Source organism: Tasmannia lanceolata, unplaced genomic scaffold, assembly GCF_043159265.1.
Source record: "Tasmannia lanceolata isolate RefF3 unplaced genomic scaffold, GAP_Taslan_0.1 ptg000016l, whole genome shotgun sequence".
Classification (NCBI taxonomy): Eukaryota; Viridiplantae; Streptophyta; class Magnoliopsida; order Canellales; family Winteraceae; genus Tasmannia; species Tasmannia lanceolata.
This window is the reverse complement of record NW_027518693.1, coordinates 16,693,433-16,719,719: the sequence shown is the minus strand read 5'-3', so window position 1 is coordinate 16,719,719 and position 26,287 is coordinate 16,693,433. Positions and strand designations below refer to the sequence as shown.

The window sequence follows — 26,287 nt, the reverse complement described above, 5'->3', positions numbered from 1 at the left end:
AGATATAATGGAAGATTGATTGAAAAAGGCATCACTAAGAAAGAAACTACGGACTATAAGGAATCGTACAGGCTTCCTATCCATGGCTTTCTAAAGCAAATAACACGTACTCAATGCCATGAGGTTACTCACTGTCGGATGAAATAAGGCTGAAATCGGTATTTTCATTAGATGCACGAGTACTAGCTTTGTATTAATTCAACTCATTTAGGGCAAATATTTCCAACCACATGCATCTCTTAAACAACCAGAGACTTTCCTAAAGCATGGACCTTATGAGAGTGCTTAATAACAGCTCACTAAGTTCACTAGTTTAAAGGCAGCTAACTAGTGGAAATTAGTGTTGATTTTAGTTTAGTTTTCAAAGACAATGACCTAAGATTTGAAGCCGAGAGTTGTATTCCAACATTATGGCTATTCCCTCATTCTCATTTAGATCACAACATTATAACTCACGAATTTGAGTTCATTGGTGAGGAAAAACTAGCAATCAGGGATTATTCAAAGGGCTAGTTCATAGTTAGTGACACGTCCTCATTTGGCAACGCTTGACCGTCACTTCAGCAACACTTCCCTTGCATCCCCTATCCATTGGGAGAGGCTGATGCCTAGTAGATGAACGTTTTTAATTTATCATTGAACTAGTGGCCCCACCTTATCTAGTTAGGGATAGTAAAAACGGAAATGATATATTCGTCCCTTTCTTCCTTGGGCAAACCCTATATATGAGTGGTGGCTCAGGGATGAAAAGGGGGCGAATGTATCATCCCTAATAATATATACGGTAAGGACTCTAATAATTAATATAATATATAACTTCCCTAATAACATACATGGTTTTAAATTTTGGTTTCGGCTAAAATTTCAGACTTATCTGAAACCGAAATTTCGGGCGTATTGCGCGTAAAATCCCAAATTTTTGGGGACAAAATTTCAATCGAAATTACCGAAATTTCGTTGGAAATTCTTTAACGGAATAAAACAGTATAATTTTATTTTAAATTTCAACGAAATTCTGGAAATTTCTGAAATTTCAAACGAAATTTGGTAAATTTCGGGAATTTCGATTTCGGTACGATTTCGTTTCGTTCCTCACTGAAATCCAAAATTTCAGTCCGATTAAGAGCTCTAATAATTAATATTGTTGGTTGCAACATTTTCTAAAGAGGCCATCTACCGTATACATGGTTGTAGTGCTCATTCTTGCTTAGGATTATGGATTACTGAGAGGAGCAATTAAAGCGCTCCACTTGTTTGTCGTGTAGTATATATTTAAAGGGATTTCAGAGGATATTACGGTTCTCAAAAAGCTCTTTAAACCCTTCAAATACTACACGACAAACAAGTGGAGCGCATGTTCATCGAAACACTTGGCGCATATATCATTTCCCATATGAAAAATGGTGGGAAATGGACTTATATAGGTTGCCTTTACATGAAAAAGACTCAAATACCCCTCTCTAAGGCCAAATGTCTAAAATGCCATAAACAATTAAGAAATTAACCAAACTACCCCTACTAATGATAAAAGACATGTGAAATGACCAAAATGACTGAGATTCCCTACCCTTACTCCACTAATAATGACAAAAATAAGGTAAGTTTAGCCTAATGAGCAATCATAAGAGATTCCCAGGGGATGCTCTTCCATCTAAGGCCTTGGACAACTCGATCCGACCTGAACCCGATCACGGCCCCTTAATATTGTCGTGATTTTATTGCAACTCGAACCGACTCAACCCCGAAACTAATACCCTTCTTTTTTTGTATTTTTTCTCATATTGCCCCAAGTTAACCCGAACCCACCCCAGCTCGATTTGAAAAATCGGACTGGTTGGGTTAGCGTTGAGAGATTTAAAGGCAGGTTGGGTTAGGGTTGGCCTTTTTAATACTCAGGATGGTCTTAATCAAGAAATCAACAAATGACATTTGTAATAACTCGTATAAAAGAATTGATGAACAAGAAATCTCCTATTATTTATAAATATGTTTGGTTCATGTGGTGATTTCAGCAGCCGTTCTATTGACAAACAAGCTATCAAACGGGGGTCTTGTGAAGTCTTGATGGAAGAATTGGTTAGCAAGCAAGGCATTTAAGGCTTCTGTTGCGTGCACCCCATTCCACACCATGTACTTACTTGGGTCCAAGCATACGGGTGTACCCAGCCTGCCACAGAGGATCGTCTCATTGCCACAACATATCAGGCCAGGATCATTGAAACCTTTCTTCTTTGCATTCATCACATCGTCAGTAAGAGCACGGATGAAATCGGCGAACAAGATGGTGGCGCCAGGGTTTTGTTCACGTACTTGATCTAGCTGTTGTTGGAGGAGTGCATTGTGAGCGGCCACATCTAATTCATAGCCTTGCGCTGCTGGACCTTGAATGACAATGTATTTTGCACCCTTATCCAGCAAGTCCTGCAAGTGACTCATCATAAGCAGAGGAAAATTTAGTTCATAAAAGAATGATGAAATGTATCTTCCCTCCCATATTTTGTTCATGCCAATCTTTCAAAATCGAAATCATTTTCAGTTTGTTTCGTTTGTCTTTGCTAATGTTTCCTTACATATATTGGAATTTTATCTTATGACCGAAAGCTTGAGACAGGTAAGACTTTTGAACCCTCTAATAAAAAAAACATCTCAAAACGTTCAAAGCCATAGGTGGGTTTAATCTTAAAAATTAAAAAACATTCTCAACTCTTACTTATATTTTGATAGTAAGATAAGAGAAATTATATGATGGATGAGCTGGCGTGCTTGTATTCACTGTACGATAGAAGTACTGCCTTTTTTTTTGCTGAAAATTGACAATTATGTTGGGGACCAGTAGTCCCACCAGATTTACATAGTATGAATTGCCCAGGAGCATTCTCCTTGGCCCAAAAGGAAAACCCATTACCCCTTACATTACCAAATAGCTTCCATTGAATCGAATCGAGCAAAAAATGCCATATTTGTGGGGCCCACCAAGTCAAGATCGTGACCTGCCACCAAGTCAAGATCATGCCTCTGATATTTGATTCGGAAGCATCTTAAAAATTGTACTGCTCTCGGATGAAATACCAAGGGTGGTATGATGAATATCGGGCGAAAATTGCCTATCAAATCCCATATATATAGAGAATTATTGAATTTCTTTTAAAATATAAATTCTTGTCCATACCTGCACAAGATGGATGACATTGGCGACTGCAATCTCTCTAAGGGTGATGGGGCTGATGGAAGTCCCATTAATTCTGCGATAATCATTGCCCCCCATCGTCCCCACCCAGAAGAGTGTACCTTCCATTATTGCCTTACATTGAGCAGGACATTTCCCGGCACACTCGACCCTGCCGATGAATTCGTTAAACCAACCGAGCTGAGTCTGTAGGGAATTTGTTATCTGGATGGGTAGAGCCTACGTTGCATTGTGTTCAACATAGAATTCATAATCTATGGCCGTTGATCTAGCATATGCAAAGTTAACACCATGGGAGAAATCAGAACTTTTGTTAAGATAAGGGGGAACGTAAGGAAGTGATAATTCTTTGGCGAGGAAGTCAAGGACAAGGTAACCGTCTGTTAGACCTAAAATCGGTAACAGGTACAGCAGTGATGTAAGAGCTGAGCTGGATGACTAGGGGAGCTGAGTCCTGAAGGACCGGAGTGAACGAGGAATGAGGTGGTCGAGAAAGAGTCCTGCTATGAGGGCTTAGTCTTGCACAAGGCAAGCGAGGTCAGAAGACTAGACCGGGTTTTACTCCGGACAGGCCCTTCGACACTCAAGTCAGTATGAGCAGGAGTGAAGGGGAGATGTCTAAGAGTTTAGGGAGAGAAGGGATTTTTGCATTACCCATTGGTTTGAGCTTTGAATCCCTTTTTATAGGGAAAACCTGGTGAGGTGTCCTGGACAGGTGTCCAGGACAGATGGCGGCCTGTAAGAGGCTGGAGTTCACCTACTCCAGGACAGGTGGCAGACTGTGAGTGGCTGGAGTTCACCTACTCTGGGACAGGTGGCAGCCTGTGAGTGGCTGGAGTTCACCTACTCTGGGACAGGTGGCAGCCTGTGAGTGGCTGGAGTTTACCTGCTCTGGGACAGGTGGCAGCCTGTGAGTGGCTGGAGTTTTTACACCCCATTAGTTGCCCCCCAGTTTTCCAAGTCATTGAGTGACTTGGGAAAGTGTGGTTGATCGCTTATCTGGATGGACAGGTGTTGTGTGGAAGTGAATCGGAGGGTTCAGTCTGGAGGTCCAGTCCGGAGTCCGGCTGGAAGTTGAGTCCGGAGGTCCAGTCCGGAGTCCGGCTGGAAGTGGAGTCCGGAGATCCAGTCCGGAGTCCGGCTGGAAGTTGAGTCCGGAGGTCCAGTCCGGAGTCCGGCTGGAAGTTGAGTCCGAAGGTCCAGTCCGGAGTCCGGCTGGAAGTGGAGTCCGGAGATCCAGTCCGGAGTCCGGCTGGAAGTGGAGTCCGGAGATCCAGTCCGGAGTCCGGCTGGAAGTTGAGTCCGGAGATCCAGTCCGGAGTCCGGCTGGAAGTGGAGTCCGGAGATCCAGTCCGGAGTCCGGCTGGAAGTTGAGTCCGGAGATCCAGTCCGGAGTCCGGCTGGAAGTTGAGTCCGGAGGTCCAGTCTGGAGTCCGGCTGGAAGTTGAGTCCGGAGATCCAGTCCGGAGTCCGGCTGGAAGTTGAGTCCGGAGGTCCAGTCCGGAGTCCGGCTGGAAGTGGAGTCCGGAGGTCCAGTCCGGAGTCTGGCTGGAAGTGGAGTCCGGAGGTCCAGTCCGGAGTCCGGCTGGAAGTGGAGTCCGGAGATCCAGTCCGGAGTCCGGCTGGAAGTGGAGTCCGGAGATCCAGTCCGGAGTCCGGCTGGAAGTTGAGTCCGGAGGTCCAATCCGGAGTCCGGTTCGGACCGGACTCATTTTTGTCGTCTTGCGGCCAGTCCTGTTCGGACCAGACTGGTTTTTGTCGTTTTGTCGAAACGCGTTATATCCAGTTCGGATTTTCCCGGACTGATTTTTGTCGTCTTGCGGCCAGTCCGGTTCGGACCGGACTGGTTTTTGTCGTTTTGTTGAAACGCGTTATATCCAGTTCGGATTTTCCCGGACTGATTTTTGTCGTCTTGCGGCCAGTCCGGTTCGGACCGGACTGGTTTTTGTCGTTTTGTTGAAACGCGTTATATCCAGTTCGGATTTTCCCGGACTGATTTTTGTCGTCTTGCGGCCAGTCCGGTTCGGACCGGACTGGTTTTTGTCGTTTTGTTGAAACGCGTTATATCCAGTTCGGATTTAAAGATCGAGTACGGAGTACGGAGCATGGAGTACGGAGTAGGGAGTGCGGAGTACGGAGCACGGAGTACGGAGCATGGAGTGCAGAGCATTGAGTGCGGAGCCTCAATGTGAATTTTCATGCACGTAGGAACACGCGTGTACTTGATCGTGTTTTTGAGTGGGAGAATGTGTCCGTCATAAATATGGGACACGTGGCGCCATTCGAGTGTCATCGAGATGCGTGCGTCGCATTTAATGCCCCACCGCCTCTGAAAAGCTATAAAAGGAGGTTTACCCCCTTCCATTTTTTACTTTTTACTTTTCTTCTTTTTCTCGCTCTGAGAGCTCCGACTTCTTAGTTCTCAGTTCGCAGTTCGCAGTTCGCAGTTCGCAGTTCGTAGTTCGCAGTTCGCAGTTCGAGTTACGCAAGGACTTGACGAGCTCCACCCACCGGTATTCCTTTCAGCCCTTCTCTTTACTACATGTCTGATAGTAATTCGAGTTCCGAGTCCGGTACGGAGTCCTCCACTAGCAGTAGTTCAGAATTTAGGCCGCCGCAGGAGCCTGTAATGGCTAGGACGTCCGCTAGGATAGATCTTGTAGATAGCGACGACGGTGGGGACAAGGACGAGGTGTTTTTAGACTTGAACGCCACTCCACTCCCCACTGGTAGTCTCTCCCGAGCAGAAGGGAGTGTTGAAAGTGACGTTGCTGAGGCGTCTACAACATTCCTTCCTGGTCAGGCGGTGGAGGTAGTCGCTAGAGCGCGGATGGATGCCAACCCAAAATACAACCTGCGAGCTCTAGTCGAAGAGAACTACCTCACCAGGTCTATGCTAGGCGACATTAGGAATAAGTACTGTGTGCCTCCAAGATTTGAACTGAAGGCAGCTATAGAGGGAGACAGAGCCTGTAACGAGAGTCGAGATCTCTGTATTTATGAGGAGTCGATGAGGGCGGGACTCCGATTTCCTTTGCACCCATTCTTCGCAGCGGTGCTTCGATACTACGGACTGGCCCCAGCTCAAGTAGCTCCGAACTCATGGAGACTACTGACTGGGTTCTTGTATCTTGTCCACGGCCGGTTAGAGAGGAGCGTGAGCTTGTCGCTATTCCGTGCTTGTGCACATCTGAAGAGGCATAAGGAAAGGGGCTGGATCTACATCAGCCAGCGCCCTGAACTTAAAATCATTACCGGCATCCCCTCGTCAATACATTCATGGAAGAATAGGTTCTTCTACGTCGAGGATAAGGAGGTCAGTGAGCCCTGGCCTGTCCCTCTAGTGTGGGACACTCCGGACACTTCCAAATTAAGTCGAGAGCCGCTCCTCGAGAGTGAGGACAGAGAGACTTTCGCCTTGATGCGGAAGGAGATCGAGCAGTCAGGCCTTATCCGCTGTGCAGAGTTCTCAGGAGAGGAGGTGCTAGTTGGACTGGGCGTGAGTGCCGCGACTCCAGAACGTATGTAGCTAGACTTGTCTTTAGAATATGTTTACTTTTATATGCTTGCTTCTGACTGCTTGCTTGTCTGGCAGAAATGAAGAAACAATCGACTGTCGAGAAGATAAGACAGGGAGCCCAGCCACGGGCACAGGAGGGTGCTGCACAGGCACAACAGGAGCGCCAGAAGAGAAAGGCGACTGTACTGGCGAGTCCGGCCCCATCACAGGGCACTCCTCCACCCCCATCTCATAGGGCCAAGACTACGGTGAAGCTAATAGGCCCCTTTGCCCAGGGCGGTGGCTCTTCTAAGTCCGGTGGTGCTTCTACTGGAACCGGTTCTGGAGCTCGTCCTCCTACAGGGCTTAGTGAGCACGTCTTTCGACCCAATTGGGCCGTTCTGAAGGATGACACTGCCCTAGGCGAGAGCCGAGTAGCAGCAGAGATTATGAGCAAGTGTCTGCTGCGGAAGGACAAGCAACAGATCCTTCACGAGCCGCCAGCTACAGGAGAGGAGGCTGTGCTATCCTCAGCTTACCAGGTAAGGAAGTGGTGATCCGTTTGCTAACTTTCTGCCCATTTCTTCCTTTCACCATACTGATGCCTGTTTCTTTCTTCAGATCTTGCTTTACTATAATGACCTCAAGGAGAAGAGTAAGAAGTTCTCCCAAGCTATTACTGCATCTGAAGAAGTGAACGGAAAGTTGGCCGCTGAGGTGCAAGAGCTTCAAACGAGCATCGGGCGAGTAGAGGAGGAGAAGAGGTTGTTGACGGAGGATCTGGCCGCAGAGAAGAAGAAACTGGTCAAGGCTGCTGAAGCCATGGAGGCTCAAAGAGGAAGAGCCAAAGAGAGGCAGGAGACGGCAGTGAAGGAGGCCACAGAGGCGAAGGAGGCTGAACTTTTCAGCCTGTCGAGCGAGGCTTATAGTCTTGGATACTACGACTGCCTCCAGGAGCTCCAGGCCTGCAATCCAAACTTACTGATGCAGAACATGACTCTCCCTGCCAGGCCGAAGATTACTGATGAGGAGCCAGATGCTCCTACTGATGCTCCTGCTGACACCACCTCTCTTCCAGATGCTTAGTATTATATTTTTTTTTTGTTTATTTTGACCTCTTTTTGTAATGGTCCTTGAGACCCTACAGCTCTTAACAGCCTCTTTAAAGTGAATTTTGTAATGGCCCTCGAGGCCTCACATATTCTGATCAATGAAATCACATTTGTCTGTCTCTGATATTTCTCAACTGAGTGATTTGCTCGACTTGTCTTTTTAATTTTGATAACCTGGGACTGAGGCTGTTGATAGTCGAATTGTGACGAGCTGGTCTTCTAACAAGTACCCAAGTTCAGGAACAACAAGTACCCAAGTTTTGTGAACTGGGTTTCCAGTAAGTACCCAAGTTTAAGAACTGGGTTTCCAGTGAGTACCCAAGTTTTGTGAACTGGGTTTCCAATGAGTACCCAAGTTTTGTGAACTGGGTTTCCAGTGAGTACCCAAGTTTTGTGAACTGGGTTTCCAGTAAGTACCCAAGTTTTGTGAACTGGGTTTCCAGTGAGTACCCAAGTTTTGTGAACTGGGTTTCCAGTAAGTACCCAAGTTTTGTGAACTGGGTTTCCAGTGAGTACCCAAGTTTAAGAACTGGGTTTCCAGTAAGTACCCAAGTTTTGTGAACTGGGTTTCGAGTGAGTACCCGAGTTTTGTGAACTGGGTTTCCAGTGAGTACCCAAGTTTAAGAACTGGGTTTCCAATGACTACCCGAGTTTTGTGAACTGGGTTTCCAGTGATTACCCGAGTTTTGTGAACTGGGTTTCCAGTGAGTACCCAAGTTTAAGAACTGGGTTTCCAGTGAGTACCCGAGTTCTGTGAACTGGGTTTCCAGAGAGTAAGAGTGAAACAAAGTCTGCAAGAAAGATTATTCATTTATAACAACAAATTGACAAATTTACAAAGTCACCTTTTTACGCTGTACATTTTGTCTATTGATAATATCTCCTGAGATTTTTAGAGTTCCAGGCGTGAGGTAATAAGTGCTCTTCCAGTGTCTCCAGTTTATAGCTTCCTGGCCGGATAACTTCTTTCACTCGATATGGCCCTTCCCAAGTCGGGGAGAGTTTCCCGACTTTCGTCGGTTGGGAGACGGCTGCCTTTCTCAGTTCTAAATCTCCTGTCCTGAATTCTCTGGGGCGAATCTTGGAGTTGTGATAATTTGATACCCTCTGCTTATAAGCGGCGACCCGGATTCGAGATTCTTCCCGGATTTCTTCTAGTAAGTCGAGATCGGCACGGAGCCCGTCGCCGTTAAGCTGCTCGTTGAAGCTGGTGATTCGAGGAGACGGAGCGCCTATATCGACTGGTATCACAGCCTCAGTACCAAAGGAAAGGTTGAATGGCGATTCACCAGTCGTCGTGCGAGGAGTAGTGCGGTAAGCCCACAGAACGTGGTAGAGCTCATCTGCCCAACGGCCAGCTTTTTCGTCCAGCCTCTTCTTTATCCCCTGAAGCAGGATTCTATTAGTTACTTCCGTTTGCCCATTGGTCTGGGGGTGAGCAACCGAAGTGAATCTCTGTTCAATCTTTAGGTCCGAGCAAAACTTTCGAAAGTTCCGGCAATCGAACTGTTTGCCGTTGTCCGTGATCAAGATACGGGGAATCCCAAATCTACAGACTACTGCCTTCCAGAAGAAATTCTGCACATTCTGCTCAGTGATCTGGGCCAGAGGTTCTGCCTCCACCCACTTAGTGAAATAGTCTATCGCCACTACCACGAACATGCGCTTTCCAGAGGCCGGTGGGAAAGGGCCCAGGATGTCCATCCCCCATACTGCAAAGGGAAGCGGAATAATAATTGGAGCCATTGCTACTGCGGGCTGGTGGATGGTAGGAGAGAACTTCTGACACCTCTCACACCTTTTAACCAGATCCAGGGCATCCTGCCTGATTGTAGGCCAATATAGTCCTCTGAGCAGCACCTTTATCGCCAGAGCTTTGCCCCCAGATGTTCTCCGCAAATTCCTTCATGAGTCTCTTGCAGTACATACGCGGCGTCGCTCGGCCTCAGACACTTCAGATATGGGAGAGTATATGACCTTTTGTATAGATTGTCACCACTGAGGGAGAATCGGGCAGCTCTCTGTATCACCTTACGAGCTTTTTTCTTATCCTCCGGGAGTCTAGCATCGCGCAGATAACTTATGATCTCATCCATCCAGCACGGCTCATCTTCCACCTGCATGACTTCCATGGCTTTACTGTCGATGCTGGACCTCTGTAGAAACTCCATGTGTATGCTTCCGAGAGTGGTATATCCAGAGGCAGCCAGTTTTGACAGCACGTCAGCTTTGGCATTCTCTGTTCTTGGCACTCTGATGACCTCGAAACTTGCAAACCGGCTGGAAAGTTGGCGAACCTTGGCAAGGTATTTAATCATACGCTCGTCTCGGGCTTCGTAGACCCCTTGGATCTGGTTTGCTACCAGCTGCGAGTCGCAGTACGCTTTCAATTTTTGGGCGCCGGTCTGAATCGCCAGGCTCATTCCAGCAAGGAGGGCCTCATATTCCGCCTCATTATTTGATGCACGGAACCCGAATCTCAGGGCGTAATCCGCAGTGAACTCATCAGGCCCAGTGAGGATGAGGCCAGCTCCACAGCCGTTTTTATTTGAAGATCCGTCGACATATACTTCCCAAGTCGGTGTGCTGGTTATGGAGTCCTGTCCGGCTGAAGATGGCCTGATTTCCGTCAGAATTTCCTCTGTCATACGCTCTTCAGGGACTACTTTCTCTATAACTGGGAGCTGCAATGCTTCAGGGTGGACGACCTGCTGGGGGATAGTGCACTCGGCTACAAAGTCTGCCAGTACTTGGGCCTTGATAGCTGGCCTGGGTGCGTACTGAATATCGAACTCGCTTAGCTCTACAGCCCATTTCACAAGTCGCCCGAAGATATCTGGTCGATGGAGAACTTGTCGAAGTGGCTGATCAGTCAAGACCTTTACAGTATGAGCTTGGAAGTACGGCCTTAACTTCCTGGCGGCCATTACCAGCGCGTAAGCCAATTTCTCGACCCGCTGGTACCTTGTTTCTGCGTCGTGAAGAACCTTACTGACATAATAAATAGGTTTTTGCTGGCGGTGCTCTTCACGGACGAGTACAGCTGCCAGAGCCGTGGAGCTGATGGAGAGATACAAAAATAGCTCCTCGCCCGGCTCTGGCTTTGTTAATAATGGCGGAGAGGACAAATATCTTTTCAGCTCTTCGAATGCGACCTGGCATTCTTCCGTCCAGGGCGCGGTCTTGAGTCCCTTGACCGCGCTGAAAAAGGGGAGGCATCTTTCCGCTGATTTGGAGATAAAGCGACCCAACGCCGCTATCATTCCTGTGAGCCGCTGGACTTCCCTGATGGTTTTTGGGGCAGTAAGCTCCATCACGGCTCTGATCTTTTCTGGATTTGCTTCTATCCCTCGCTGGCTCACCATGAATCCTAAGAACTTCCCCGAGCTGACACCAAATGTGCACTTGGTGGGGTTAAGTTTCATGTTGTGCTTCTTCAGGACCTGGAATGTTTCTCTGAGATCAGACGCATGATCCTGCGCACTCCGACTTTTGACCAGCATATCGTCTACATAGACTTCCATGTTACGGCCGATCTGGTTCTGAAAAAGTTTGTTCACAAGCCTTTGGTAAGTGGCTCCGGCATTTTTGAGGCCGAAGGGCATAACTCGGTAGCAGTAAGTCCCTTGATCTGTGACGAAGGAGGTCTTTGGTATATCCGACTCGTACATCCTGATCTGATTATATCCGGAGAAGGCGTCCATGAAGCTCAACAGTTCATGACCCGCTGTGGCGTCAATGAGTTGGTCGATCTTCGGGAGTGGATAGCTGTCCTTAAGACAAGCCTTATTCAGATCGGTGAAGTCGACGCAGGTCCTCCATTTCCCATTAGTCTTCTTGACAAGGACTACGTTTGCCAACCAGTCCGGATATCGAATCTCGCGAATGAAGTCAGCCTTCAGAAGCCTCTCCACTTCTTCTTTTATTGCCTGCCGCCTTTCGAAGGAGAAATGTCGTCTCTTCTGCTTCACCGGTCTGCAGGTTGAATCAACACCGAGCCTGTGTGTGCTGATCTCTGGATCAATGCCGGGCATATCGGCGGGAACCCATGCAAAGACATCTGCATTGTCCTGGAGAAAATTGGTGAGCTGGTGCTGAATGTCGGTGCTGAGGGAGGAACCGATCAGAGCGACTTTCTCACTGTCCTCTAGGCACAGTGGGATGGAGAGGAGGTCTTCAGCAGGTTGAGTCCCTCTGAGCTCGTCCCTTACATCGAGCAGTTCGATTGGCAGTGACTCCACTGCATTTTTGCCTTTAAGTGCCGTTGCGTAGCACTCTCTGGATTGAGGCTGATCGCCTCGAACTTCCCCCACACCATTGGGGGTTATGAACTTCATTTTTTGGTGGTAGGCCGAGGCTACTGCACGGATGAGGTTCTGGCCAGGCCGTCCCAAGATAGCATTATAGACCGAAGTGGCCCTTACTACCAGAAAGTTGACCATGGCGAAAGCTTGACAAGGTGGATCTCCGACAAGAACAGGGAGCTCGATCTGTCCCACCACCTTCACGACCTCTCCGGAGAAGCCAAATAAATCTGAGTTTGCCGGCTTCAGACGGTCGTCGCCTATCATCATTTTCTCAAAGGCGTGGTAGTATAGAATGTCCGCCGAACTCCCATTGTCTACAAGGATTTTCTTCACCTCCCAGTTGGCGACGAGCATGGTTAAAACCAGTGCATCGTCGTGGGGCAGGATAAGATTATCCAGATCTGCATCTGAGAAGGAGATCTCATTCTCCGTTCTCGTCTTTTTGCTGGTTGTGTGCACGGCGTTAACTCGCCGTGCATATGCTTTGCGGGCGATAGAAGAGGTGCCCCCAGCTGCAGGCCCACCCATAATTGTACCGATGACCCCCCTTGGCTGAGGTTGGGGTGCCTCAGGCTGCGCATTGCACAGCTGAGGGGTTTTGTCCCCAGCAGGGGGCTGCTGTGATCTTCGAGGGTTGCGGCCCTGGGGGCTCTTTCCTCTGCGCTCTTGGTTGCGGCTGTCAGTTCGGATATACTTTTTCAAATAGCCCCGGCTGATGAGTTGTTCAATTTCCTGCTTGAGTTGCCAACAATCATCTGTGTCGTGGCCGTGGTCCTTGTGGAACCGGCAGTACTTTGAGGGGTCTCTCCTGTTTCCCTTGGAGATCATTCTAGCAGGCCACTTCACGAACTCTTCTTCGCTGATCGCCGCCAGTATGTGTTTTCTGGAGGTGTTGAGAGGCGTGAAGTTTTCTTCTCTTCTCTGAGGAGGCGAAGACTTCTCTCTCCTGGGAGGTTTATCCTCCCTGCGCTGCTTAGGGAGATTCTTCTCTTCAGAGGTTATCCTCCGATTTGAATTAAGAGCTGCCAGTGTTTCTTCCACCGTTATGTACTCTTCTGCTCCGGCCATAAGATCCGCTAGTGAGTGCGGATTTTGTCGAGCCACCGCTCGACGGAATTCATTAGACCTGGCGCCTGCGAGGAGCGCATTCATTGCTGCTGAGGGATCTAGATTTGGCACTTGAAGTGCCTCCCTGTTGAATCGGCGGACGAACACCTTCAGAGGCTCGTTGTCGTCCTGTCGCAAGGCCATTAGGGAAGCTGTTGTTTTCCTTGGCCTGCGGCTGCTCATGAAGTGGCGGACAAGATCCTCTCCAAAATCATCAAAATTGTTGATGGAGTTCGGTTTGATCCTGGAATACCAGTCTCTTGCTGCGCCAGTCAGCGTCGTTGGAAACGCTCTGCAAAGAAAGCCATCGGAAGCTCCGTGGAGGAGCATAATTGTTCTGAACGTTTCCAAGTGGTCCACGGGGTCTGTAGTGCCATCATACTGAGGGACGGCGGGCATTTTAAACCCTCTGGGTGCTGGGGCACCCAGAACATCATCAGTGAATGGTGTCCTGCTTGAGAACGCCCTGGAGACTGGCCGGCTCTGGTCCTTTGCCAATTCCTCTATCCGATGATCCATCTCCTCCATTCTTTGTAGCAGTGGATCCGTCCTATGGTCCAAGGACCTGATCCTTTCCACAGACTGGCTCGCCGCGGAGCCGGATTGGCTCTCCCGACTCATACGACGAGGTCGAGGTTTCGCTGGTGGCGCACGATCTTGATGAGCTCGGCGCCTCTGTGCGGAGGGGGACCGCGACCTTTCACGGTGATGAGGCTCTGTTTGGGCATGCCTCGTCGTGGGGTGAGGGACTTGTCTGGTGGAATGATGAGTTCGGCCCTCACCATGGTGTGATGACTCTCCCCTGTGGACGTCTGGCCTTCCTTGGACAGATCGCGGAGCCTCTGGGGGAGGTTGAGGGGGTACTTGAAGTAGTTGCTGGTACTGCCCAACGAGGGCTGTCATCTGCTGAAATAGAGCTTGAACCTGCTCCGGGGTGGGCAAGGGATTCAGATGTTCTGAGCGAGCCGGGCTCTGATCTGCAGTAGCAGAAGCGGCTACTACTAGTGATGCAATTCGCTCGCTCCGGGTCCTGCGGGGTAGCGCGGCTTGGGTAGTCCGCGCCCGCGCAGTAGGCATCCGCGTACTCTTGCGTCCTGCCATTTTTGTGAGTGGGATGTGTAAAGACAGCTTTTAGTTCTGGGGTCCCACGGATGGCGCCAATCTGTTAGACCTAAAATCGGTAACAGGTACAGCAGTGATGTAAGAGCTGAGCTGGATGACTAGGGGAGCTGAGTCCTGAAGGACCGGAGTGAACGAGGAATGAGGTGGTCGAGAAAGAGTCCTGCTATGAGGGCTTAGTCCTGCACAAGGCAAGCGAGGTCAGAAGACCAGACCGGGTTTTACTCCGGACAGGCCCTTCGACACTCAAGTCAGTATGAGCAGGAGTGAAGGGGAGATGTCTAAGAGTTTAGGGAGAGAAGGGATTTTCGCATTACCCATTGGTTTGAGCTTTGAATCCCTTTTTATAGGAAAAACCTGGTGAGGTGTCCTGGACAGGTGTCCAGGACAGATGGCGGCCTGTAAGAGGCTGGAGTTCACCTACTCCAGGACAGGTGGCAGACTGTGAGTGGCTGGAGTTCACCTACTCTGGGACAGGTGGCAGCCTGTGAGTGGCTGGAGTTTACCTGCTCTGGGACAGGTGGCAGCCTGTGAGTGGCTGGAGTTTTTACACCCCATCACCGTCCGACCAACTACCAGAGGGTTTGCCGAAAGTAGTCATTCCGTAGGGAGGGTTCAAATAAGGGAGTAACTCTATGCAATTTCCTGTGTCTGTGCTCGAGTCACCGAAGGCGTAGATCTTTGAGAACATGCCTTCGTAAGTTGATGGGGGTAAAGAAAGAGAAGGATAGACAGATATGAAGAAGTAAAATAGAGTAAGATGGAGAGATAGAGAACTGCACCAAGCCATTGTTTTAGAGAGCTTCTTCCCCTTTTCTTTTATGGTATTTCGCCTTTTGGTACCAAAGGAAGAGTTGCCTATGAAGAGTGTAAGAAACAATATATATAGGGGGCTAGACAACCCAAAATTAGTTTAGGTCACAGTTACAACATGCCTAAATTTAGGAGGCTACACCCTTTCCTAACATTTCGAATTGCTTTTGTTTTTCTGTTTTTTCATATGATAGAGAGGTGACAGATCAAATTATAAAAGCCCACAATAGGCTATCCCGTTGCATTTGTTTTTCTGTTTTTTTTATATGATAGAGAGGTGACAGATCAAATTATAAAAGCCCACAACAGGATATCCAGTTGCATTTGTTTTTCTGTTTTTCTATTGGGCCTTGTATCCTTTCTTCAAGGCAAAACAATAGGAATTCTAGTTGGATTTTCTTTTAGTTGAGCTTAATTTGAGGATTACAACTAATTAATTGCTTGCCAACACATTCTCAAGTTGTGGTCCGAGTCACTCATCCCTAGAATCGATTCCAACAACGCTGGATGTGTTCCTATTGCATACTATATATTGCCACAAATTAATGAGAATGGATTAAAAAAATGAGGGGCATTTTTAATTTGGACGTGCGTGCTGGACACATTGGCATGTGTAATCCGTTTTCCGTTGATTGGGTACTTTGATTTGTTGTCCACCCCACCCGTGTGCCCATTCCATTGTTGCCTGTCCCACTGTGATAGGATAATCCCAGGTCTCTTCTAAGGACATCTTTTTAGGATATACCCTACACAGTGGGGCTGTTCTCGGTGTGAACTCGGGATAGACCCTGGCTTGTTCAAGCCCAAAATAAACCCTGGCCTGCTATTCCCATTGAAAGTCACAACCGGGATAGACCCTGGCTTGTTCAAGCCCAAAATAAACCCTGGCCTGCTATTCCCATTGAAAGCATCCCTCATAGGATTTGTTCAAAGCAAACGAAGATCATTTTATCCTGGGATAGACTCACTGTTAGGGGTGCAAGTTTGGCCCTGTGAGCCCTGGCCCGCCTTGAGCCCTGACCCAGCAACCGAGCGTGATTATCCAAACGGTCAAAATTGATGGTCTTTTTCCAATAATCTCGTTTATTTTTGAATGATGGTGCAGTAATAAAAGTTGCCGTGAGATTGCCAGCTTTTCACATGGCCAACCGTTCCTAGTTTTCAACATTGACGTGACACTTTGTCTTCTTCTATTAGTTTTCAAAGTGAAAACTTCTTTTATTGGACCTGAATGTGATTCCTCAGTTTTTATGGGCACTAGGGGAGTAAACGAGACAAACGAGCCGACCCGAGCTCAGCTCGTTAAGCTCAAAAGCTCGGCTGGGGCTCGGCTCCGGCTCGAACCAGGCTCGGGTTATATTAAGTTCACACCCCTCATCTTCCCTGGACAGCCCTATCTAGTGTAATTTGACTACTTTTTTTACACTATGGGGGGTAGGGGTGGCCAGAACCGAACCGGAACCGAACTGTAAAAAATATTTTTGGTCCGGTTCGGTTCCACTAATGAAGAACCGAACTTATTCGGTTCGGTTCCGGGTCTAATGTTCTCGGTTCGGTTCCGGAACCGAAGAACCGAACTTTGAATATATATATATATATATATATATATATATATATATATATATATATATATATAATATTTTTATATTTCTATTATACATATACTTAATAATATAAATTACTTATAATATTAATAAGTAATAGTTAATACTATTCTTATAATAAGAAAGTAACTTCTATTATAACTTTAATTACAAGTTTTTATAAATTATAATTAATAATTAATAATTAGCCATTAGAACCGAAGAACCGGACCGGACCGAACCGATTATGTTTGGTCCGGTTCGGTTCGGTCCTACTGTGTACTACGGTTCGGTTCGGTTCTTACGGTTCATGGAACCGAGAACCGAACCGGTTGGCCACCCCTAATGGGGGGTGGTCCAAGTAACAAATGGGGTTCCAAAAATGAAGTGACATATTTTGCCTCCCCCTTTCACTTCCTGGACAACCCTTTTAGTGTGTGTGTGTGTGTGTGTATATATATATATATATATATATATATATATATATATATATATATATATATATATATATATGAGGAAAGTGTTGGTGAGCTTAAGCTCACCAAACTTATGGTGACATTAAGCGCTCAATCACATTGGAGCCTACTTTGTTAGGATGATCCAAAGCATTCATTTGAAAGGCCCTTACATAGATGGGGTGTGTACCAAAAATCAGCTCCATAGGATCATCCTAACCCATCCATTTGTGGAGGTGAAAATGGACAGACATTATTTGTCCACAAATCTGCCCATTTTTGTCCTTCACAAATGGAGGGGTTAGGATGATCCTATGGAGCTGATTTTTTGTAGACACCCTATCTATGATAGGGCCTTGCAAATGAATGGTTTGGATCACCACAGAAAATGTGGGACTCATGTGATTGGGGCGCTTAAGCTCACCAACACTTTCCTCTATATGTATATATATTAAATTCTTAACGAGCCGAGCCGAGCCGAGCCTAAGCTACGATCGGTTAGATAGTGGTTCTTGTAAGGCGCCCGTTCTATGAAAAGCCCTTCGTGCTCCATAAGCATCGCTAAAAATAAAGATGCACCAACAGCAACCACTAATGCTGCTTCGGCAAACATATCATCATCATCATCATCACTATGTCCAGTTCCGTCGATATAGTCCACGGCATATATATGTCCTCATCATGGTGGTCCATCCTGATATCTTCTCGGAGATAATCAAGTCTAACATAAGTAGTTTTGGGTCAGGGTTACTTTGGTAAAAGTCACCCAACTATGAACCCATTTTAGAAAGACACAATAAATGGAAAGGCCAAAAGTTATGTATATTGAATAACAAAACAAGAAATAAATAGGATAATAGCACAACCAGTTATATCATGAAGTGAGAAAGACTACATAATAATGCAGAATCCTGATAATTGATAGTTTCCAACATAGGGCAATAAATTTCCAAACATTTCAGTTGTCAAAAGCCATAACAAAGCCAAAAGGCTCTCAGCAGGGCCTAAAACGGGCTCGGCTCGGCTCGTTAAGGATTCGAGCCGAGCTCGAGCGAGCCTGAGCCAAAATTGACACCCTTAATGGGCACCTGTGGCACTCGCGGCTCCACCCAGCCTGGCCCAATTTTGATGGGACCATTATGTGCCAGGTCAAATTTCAACGGGTCACTAATTAGTGACACGGACCTAGACCCGGACCCATAGATTACGAGCAGGCAGGGTGGACCCACTTGTCCGGGCCACTTTTTGCCAGGTCTATCACAAATTCAAGTTTGTATGGTGGCAAATCCAAAATAATAGGCAAAATCAATTTTATTGGAGGAAAAACTTTTCAAAAAAAAAATTTCTCGGAAAATCCAACAAAAAGAGTGAAAATACAATCATTTTTATGAAAAGACATACAAAAGGGGCAAAATAACTAAAAAAAGAGATTGAAATATCATTTCCCATTAAAATGATCTTATTTCTCTACACGGTAAAATGGGCGTAAAATAAATTTCACACCCATTTTTAATAAAAAACCGGGGTCTAAAACAAAATTTACCCCAATTTTACTTGGAAAGAAAGGAATCCTATATAAAAATAAGGTCAAATGTTTAAGTGAAAAATGGGCCTAAATCGTAAACTTTGTTTTACGCCCATTTAATTTATAAAAAAAAATCCAACCTGAATACACATAGATGAATAAAAATGTGAACGGAGAATTTTGGTACGTTGGCACTCCGGATCTAAGATCCGGCCACCGCCCGGTAATCAAAATCCTCCCCTATGGAGCCCGTGTCACCGCCCGATCGGGGAACTAATCTCTCTTCATTCTACTATAGTGTTATTGTCATCGCATCCATCGCTCTTTTGCTCATCGCGTACAACCTATTTGTCGTTGGATGGTGCTGGCAACACCGCCGAACTCGCCGGAGTCTTGACGGGTCCACCGGAAACATTGCCGGAAATATCGAGAACTCCACCAGCAACTTAATTCCGTTGTATAAATATCGGAAAGACAATACCCAAATCCAATCTTCCGATAATGAGTGTGTGGTGTGCTTATCGGTATTTGTAGAGGGAGACGAACTCCGGCAGCTGCCCGAGTGCAACCACTCATTTCATGTTGCTTGTATAGATATGTGGCTCTCTTCTCACTCCAATTGCCCCCTTTGTCGCGCCACCGTGGAAGTCCCACCGCCTCAGTGTCGGATCTCGATCGATGCCGATGAGGAAACTTTCCGGTCGGGCTTTCCGGGTTCTAGCGGTATGCTTTGAATTTTCTTAATTTGTTGCTCTTATTGTCTTAATTTTGATGTTTTGATTTCCTTGGTGGGGCATCACATATATATGTTTTTTCTGAATGGCAAAGAATTATATTAATGGAGAGAAGATACAAGGGGATTTAATTTAGTCATTCTGGGAATGATAATGAATATTCGCTGATCAAAGTTATTTTGAGTTCTTTGGGACACTCGAATGAAATTGGGGACAAGTAGACAAGATAATTTCAAGATAAAACTATCGAAGTAGAATACTCGACCTCAGGAACAGCTTGTCCAAAGATTTATATTCATGGGAGAATAGCCCCATCCGTTTTTGCTTGTTTGGATGTTAATAGATTACTAGTTGTGCTGGATCCATTAACGAATATCTGATTCAATCAATCTATGGTTTTCGATCGATTAGCTCAACTCTTGTAATTTAGGCCTTAATGAAGTTTTCTAGATATATGTAACAGGAAGCTTCATGAAACTTGGGCAACCCAACCCGACCAGAACCTGATCACATTATCGTGATTTTAGTGTGGCCCGACCTGACCACGAAACCCATATGCAGTTTTTGTATATATTTTTTGCCCCTTTTGGGTTAGATGGGTTGGGTTAGGGCTGAGAGATTTTAAGGTGGATTGGGATAGGGTTGACCTTCTTCAACCTGAGGTTCTAGTTAGGGTTGAGGTAATGCTATTAGGGTTGGCTTCAACCTTACCCAACCCAGCCCGAGCTGCACCCCTAGAGATTTAAGATTAAGACTCTGGATGGCCTTAATCAAGAAATCAAAAAATGACACTTGCAACAACACAAATAAAAGAATTTATGAAATAGAAATCTCCTATTATTTATAAATATGTTTGGAACATGACTAAATTCAAGCAGCCTTTCAAATGGCAAACAAGCTATCAAATGGAGGTTGTGTGTAGCCTTGATGGAAGAATTGGTCAGCAAAAATGGCATTCATGGCTTCTGTGAAGTGTGACCCATCCCACCTTATGTACTTACTTGGGTCCGAGCATACGGTTGAACCCGGCCAACCACAACCAGACGTCTCAGTGCCACAACATATCTTGCTGGGCTCTTGGAAACCATTCTTCTTGGCATTCTTTAGATTGTCAAAAAGAGCTCGGAGGAAATCGATGAACAAGATGGTGGCGTTGGGGTTCTGTTTACGGACTTGATCTAGTTGTTGTTGGAGGAGTTCATTGTGAGTGTTGATATCTGAGGTATTGGCTCTCCAGGCTGGACCTTGAACGATAACGTATTTCGCACCCTTAGCCAACAAATCCTGCAAGTGACTCATCATAAGAAGAAGAAAATTTAGTTAATAAAAGACAGATGAAAAGGTATCTGCTCTCCCATATTTTCTTAGAAAGGAGTTTAATTTAGTTTATGACCTAAAGCTTAAGACAGGTTAGAATTTTGAATCCTACAATACCAGATATATCAAAATGTTCAAAGCCATAGGTGGATCTAATCTTAAAATTTAGAAAAAATTAATCTGCTACGAGGTGGCTGTTCTCTTCTAAAAATTAGGGGTGCAACTCGAGTCTATTTTTTGGAATTCGGGTTGAGCTCTTACCTTAAAATCAGGTCGGATTTGGGTTGATTCCAATTCATTTTTTAGCAAAAGCTCAACCTGACGTGACACAAGTTGCACCCCTGCTAAAAAATGTGAGCAGTGAAATGTCTTTCTGTGAAATTGCTTATCAAATCCCATTTGGGGATTCTTGAATTTCTTTTGTAATTGAAAATCTTGTTCATACCTGCACAAGATGGATGACATTTGCGACCGCCATCTCCCTAAGGGTGAGGGGTGAGACGACGGAGGACCCCTTAATTATGGCATAATCGTTACCCCCCATCGTCCCTACCCAAAAGAGCGCACCTTCCATTATTGCCTTACATTCAGCAGGACATTTCCCAGCACAATCAACGTTGGCTATGAATTCGTTAAACCAACTATGCTGAGTCTGTAGCGACTCTTTTACCGGGACGACTGTATAAGGGTGCTTTAAATTGTTATTTTCATAGAACTCATAATCTATGGCCGTTGATCCAGCAACTGCAAAATTAACACCATGGGAGGAGAAGGTTGCATTGGGGTCACGAAACGCGGGGACGTAAGGAAGTGACAATTGTTCAGCCAAGAAGTCGAGGACAAGGCGGCCATCCGACCAACGGCCAGAGGGTTTGCCGAAAGTAGTCATACCGTAGGGAGGGTACAAATAAGGGAGTAACTCTAGGCAATTTCCTGTGTCTGTGAGGGAGTCACCGAACGAGTATATCTTTGAGAACTTCCCTTTATATGCTGATTGGGGTAAAGAAAGAGAAGGAGAGAAAGAAAGAAAGAAGTAAAAGAGAGTAAGATAGAGAGGTAGAGAAGAGCACCGGGCCATTGTTTTGGAGAGCTTCTTCCCCTTTTCTTTTTTGGTATTTCACGTTTTGGACCGAAAGGAAGAGCTGCCTGGAAAAAATTTATGAAACAACATATATAGGGTGCTAGACAACCAAAAATTTGTTCAAGTCATAGTTACAAAATGCCTAAATTTAGGAGGCTACAGCCTTTCCTAACATTTAGGATGGTTAGCCTAAACAACTCATAGCATATTGAGTTTTCCCGTCTTATTTTTGGTTAGCGTTAATATAGGGATTACAACTAATTAATTGCATGCCAACACATTCTAAATGAGTTATGCTGTGGCCCATTAATGGTTGGAGCAGCAAGTGGACGGTGAGGATTGCCTAAATATACCCTTACATTAAATTCAGAGGAGTTAATAAAGTCATTATGGGAATGATAATGAATATACGCTAATCCGAGTTCTTTCAAGTTTTTTGGGAGGTTTATTTTCCACTGGGGCTGTTTTCCATGGGATAGCACCCCGGGTTTATTCTCCCTTTGTTCTTGGATAAAATACTGCCACAACGAAATTGGGGAAAAGTAGACAAGATAATTTCAAGATAAAATCATACTGCCACAACTGCATATGTGAGAAATCCAAATCTACCTCTTGTCCTACTAATTTTATTGAGACCCCAGCCGACCCCAAAACCAAAGTTCCTTTTTTATATTTTTTTCCTTCTTTTGCCACAGCTCAATTTGAAAAATCAGGTTAGAGGGGTTGGGTTAGGGATGAGAGATTTAAAGGCAGGTTGGGTTCCGTTTAACCTTTCTCAACCCAAGATTCGAGTTAGGGTTAACGTTGAAGATCCCGAGCCAACCTGGCCCAAGTTGCACCCCCAGTCAAAATTGACTCAGGATAGTCTCAATCAAATAAAAAGATATATGAACACTCATATTGATCCTGAGGTAACTACCCTGATCTCTTTTGGTTGCAATATAAGAATTGGCCATTCATAAAAACATAACTTATGAACAAAGAAATCTCCTGTTATGTATAAATATGTTTGGCATATGACTAAATTCAAGCTGCCTTTCTATTGGTAAACAAGCTATGAAATGGAGGCTTTGTGTAGCCTTGATGGAAGAATTGGTTAGCAAAAACTGCATTCAAGGCCTCTGTGGAGTGCAACCCATCCCACCTCATGTACTTACTTGGGTCCGCGCATAGGGTTGGACCCGGCATGCCACAGGGGTGTGTCGCATTGGCACAACATATCATATGGGGGAGGGGGGGGTTTGGAAACCATTCTTCTCGGCGTTCATCCTATTGTAAGTAAAAGCACGGTTGAAATTGGCGAACAAGATGGTAGCATTGGGGTTCTGTTTACGGACTTCATCTAGCTGTTGTTGGAGGAGTGCATTGGGAGCGCCAATGACTGATTTATGAGCTTTGCCGATCGGACCTTGAACGATCATGTATTTTGCACCCTTAGCCAACAAATCCTACAAGTGACTCATCATACGAAGAAGAAAATTTCGTTAATAAAAGAAAGATGAAATGATATTTGCACTTCCATATTTTGTTTATGCCACTATATATTCACTTTGTTTCATTCTTGTTTGATTGGATGCTGATAACTTTCTGTTCTAGAATTGTAGATGATCTTTTTGCTTTCTTACACTTAAAAGAACTCTACTGGGTTTAACACTTTAAAAATAGAAATGATTTTTCACTTCCTTTTTCTTGTCTTTGCTAATGTTTCCTTACATGGCAATTTCAGTTTATGACCAAAAGCTTGAGACAGGTGAGACTTTTGAGCCCTATAATAAAAACCATCATCTCAAAATGTTCAAAATCATAAGTGGGTCTAATCTTTAAAATTTAAAAATATTCTCCAACTTTTTTTAATATTTTAATATTAAGACAAAATCTGCTATGATAAAGTGAGACGAGATGAAGTGACTCGCTAAATGGCTTTTTGGAGCAGATGCATCTATGCCGTTAAGAGGCCAAGAACTTCAGAGCCATGATCAGACCATTTAGGACGGTCAGATAAATCATAGGCTGTCACATATCAATGATCAAGCCCGTAACATATTACCCGAAGCCTAATTTTCCCAAGATCATCCAAATATCAGACGGCGTTACAAACGACGGTCACCCTGTGATTGGTCTGACGATCCGAAATAGTCAGATCATGGCAATGGAGTTGTTTTTTCTTTTTCTTTTTTTTTAATAATAATCGATGGCTATGGAGTTCTCGGCCTTCGAAGACATGGGAGGAAATGAACAGGGTACTTGGGTGAGAATTGATTCCATTTGACTACCCTCGTCTGACACGACAACGGTCCAGTAGCTATGTGCCTATTTCCTCACCACCACCTCCGATTAGATCCGTCACTACGCCTACTACTATCAGCGTAGTTTAACCACCTCCATCTATGACAGACAACTAAAGTGTCAGGATTTCTTAGAGGAGACCACCCTCCTAAATCCACACATGGATGGTGATGAGATTGACGCTAGTGATGAAGATGCTAGCGATGCTCCTCTTGTTTGTGATGATGAGGTCGGTATTGATGTTGAGTCAGAATGTCAGTGATTGATGATGCAGAGGAGATACATACAGATGTAGTTGTGATGACTTACACCTGGCAGATGTAGTTCATATTTTCATGATCCTTCCTATAGTCGCCACAGACGAGGCTATTGATGCGTATGGTGGCCCACTACTTCTTTGCCATGCTTAGGGCATATATATGGATCAATACAAGTCACCACTTCACCAATAGGATCAGTTTTTACATGATCGATCACAAAGATGTTGACTTCGACGAATTACTTCTCCTACTGCTTGAGTCGGTCATTTACGTATTCGACTCAGGCATACTACCACGACACAGAGACTAATGGGGAACTCGAGGATGAGTTCTTTCAAGAAGGGGAGTTTGATGAAAGAGCATCCCCTGGATTTTCTACGTCGTCGTTCACATCTCCTTAGGATAGTTTGTTCTGTGTTTTAATGCTTTTAATTTTCTTCTTGCATATGTCTTAAGTGGTATTTTCCATTGGTGGGGCTTGTTTGGTTATTTTCTAATTTTGTTGTCATTTTTTTATTATTTTGGATCAATTAGGAGTATATTTGTCTTTTAAATTATATGGGCAGCCTATAAAAGGCATTTCCCTCTCATTTTTAATGACTTTGATTTGAATTTGAAATTTAAAAAGGGAATCCCAGCTTTGGGAAAATTTCCTTCTTGTTAGAGATTAGAGGATTGTAAGTTAAATTTTCATCAATTCTCTTCAAATTACAGTACGTTCTCCCTTGTGAATCAATGATTTTTCATAGATTTTGTTATTCTTGCATCCCTTGCACGAATCGAAGTTGATTCTTTGAAGGAAATCATCAAAAAATACAAAATTTTGAAGATCTAGTTTGAGACTTCATCCCTGCGCAATCGGAGGTCCGATCTACAAGCTCCTCGGCAAAATTGCTTCCGCGGCCACTTGCATCAGAAGGCTACTTTGAAAGCTATAAACTAGGATAGATACATGTCTATTACTACCATTATTTCCATATAAGCTATCTAAAAATAATGCTATATTCGTATAAGATTATATGTAAATAATTTTTAGGGTTGTCCAAAAAGTTTGTAATTTTTTTGACATTAAAGGCTTGTTCTGCCTACCATGAAATTTTTTTTCCTGGAATATTAGCTTACCCAATGGTGAAGAAGGGGGAGAGGGATAGACACCAAAGGACTGAGTGAGGAGTTAAGAAAAGCTTGAAAAACTAGGAAACAAAAAACTCCACCCAAAATATGATTGATTGTTTCCTTGTTTTTTATAGCCACTTCTTATGCCCTCTCAAGTCCCTCCTTCTCCCACCCCGCTCTCGCCACTTGGGTAACTAATTTATCATTAAAAAAAATTCATGGTTGCCAAACATTAGCATTTATATATTCAAAACATTTATTTTTGATGAAAAAAACACATGAGTAAATCAAAACAAAGATTTTTTTGTCTAACCGTTTTCTTTTTGTATTTTTTTTTATGAAAACTTCAATCAATTTTAATATAAGAAAATAAAAAATAAAAAATTTCATAATTTTAGGATTGATTATATGACAATTTTGTCAACAAAAGTTTGATATGGTTATGAGTTACTTTGTAAAAATATTCTTCAAAAAGTTGAATATATTGTTATTTTATATAATTTTCATTGATTAATTGCGAAATACTTGAGAAAATAGGGATCTATAGACCAAAAAAGAAAGCTCAAGGTTTAGGCTAAAAACAGAAAGTTTGTTATTTTTTCACCGACGGCCCACGGTGACGGAACTCGCTCCTACGATAAGGGCCAACGTATCAATCATATATAATGGCATGACATAGAATTGCCAACGTACTAATCCCCATTGGTTGGTGGGATGCATAATTGCAAACGTACTAATCCCCATTGGAGGGACACAGAATTTTAACCTAAGCCTCACAAGAAGCAT

The 26,287-nt window shown here is 44.8% G+C and overlaps 1 protein-coding gene and 1 long non-coding RNA gene across 4 annotated transcripts in view; both read right to left on the bottom strand.

Moving 5' to 3' along the window:
• LOC143848020 (uncharacterized) overlaps positions 1-26,287 on the bottom strand; it is a 91,387-nt gene that overhangs the window by 7,972 nt on the left and 57,128 nt on the right. The gene's annotated exons all lie outside the window — the stretch shown is intronic.
• Positions 20,263-21,905, bottom strand: LOC143849069 (GDSL esterase/lipase At3g48460-like). Its single transcript, XM_077358113.1, has 2 exons — positions 21,204-21,905; positions 20,263-20,725 (listed from the first exon to the last, which is right to left on the bottom strand). Exons 1-2 carry the CDS (start codon positions 21,834-21,836, stop codon positions 20,324-20,326), a joined length of 1,035 nt encoding a protein of 344 aa, XP_077214228.1. The 5' UTR covers positions 21,837-21,905; the 3' UTR covers positions 20,263-20,323.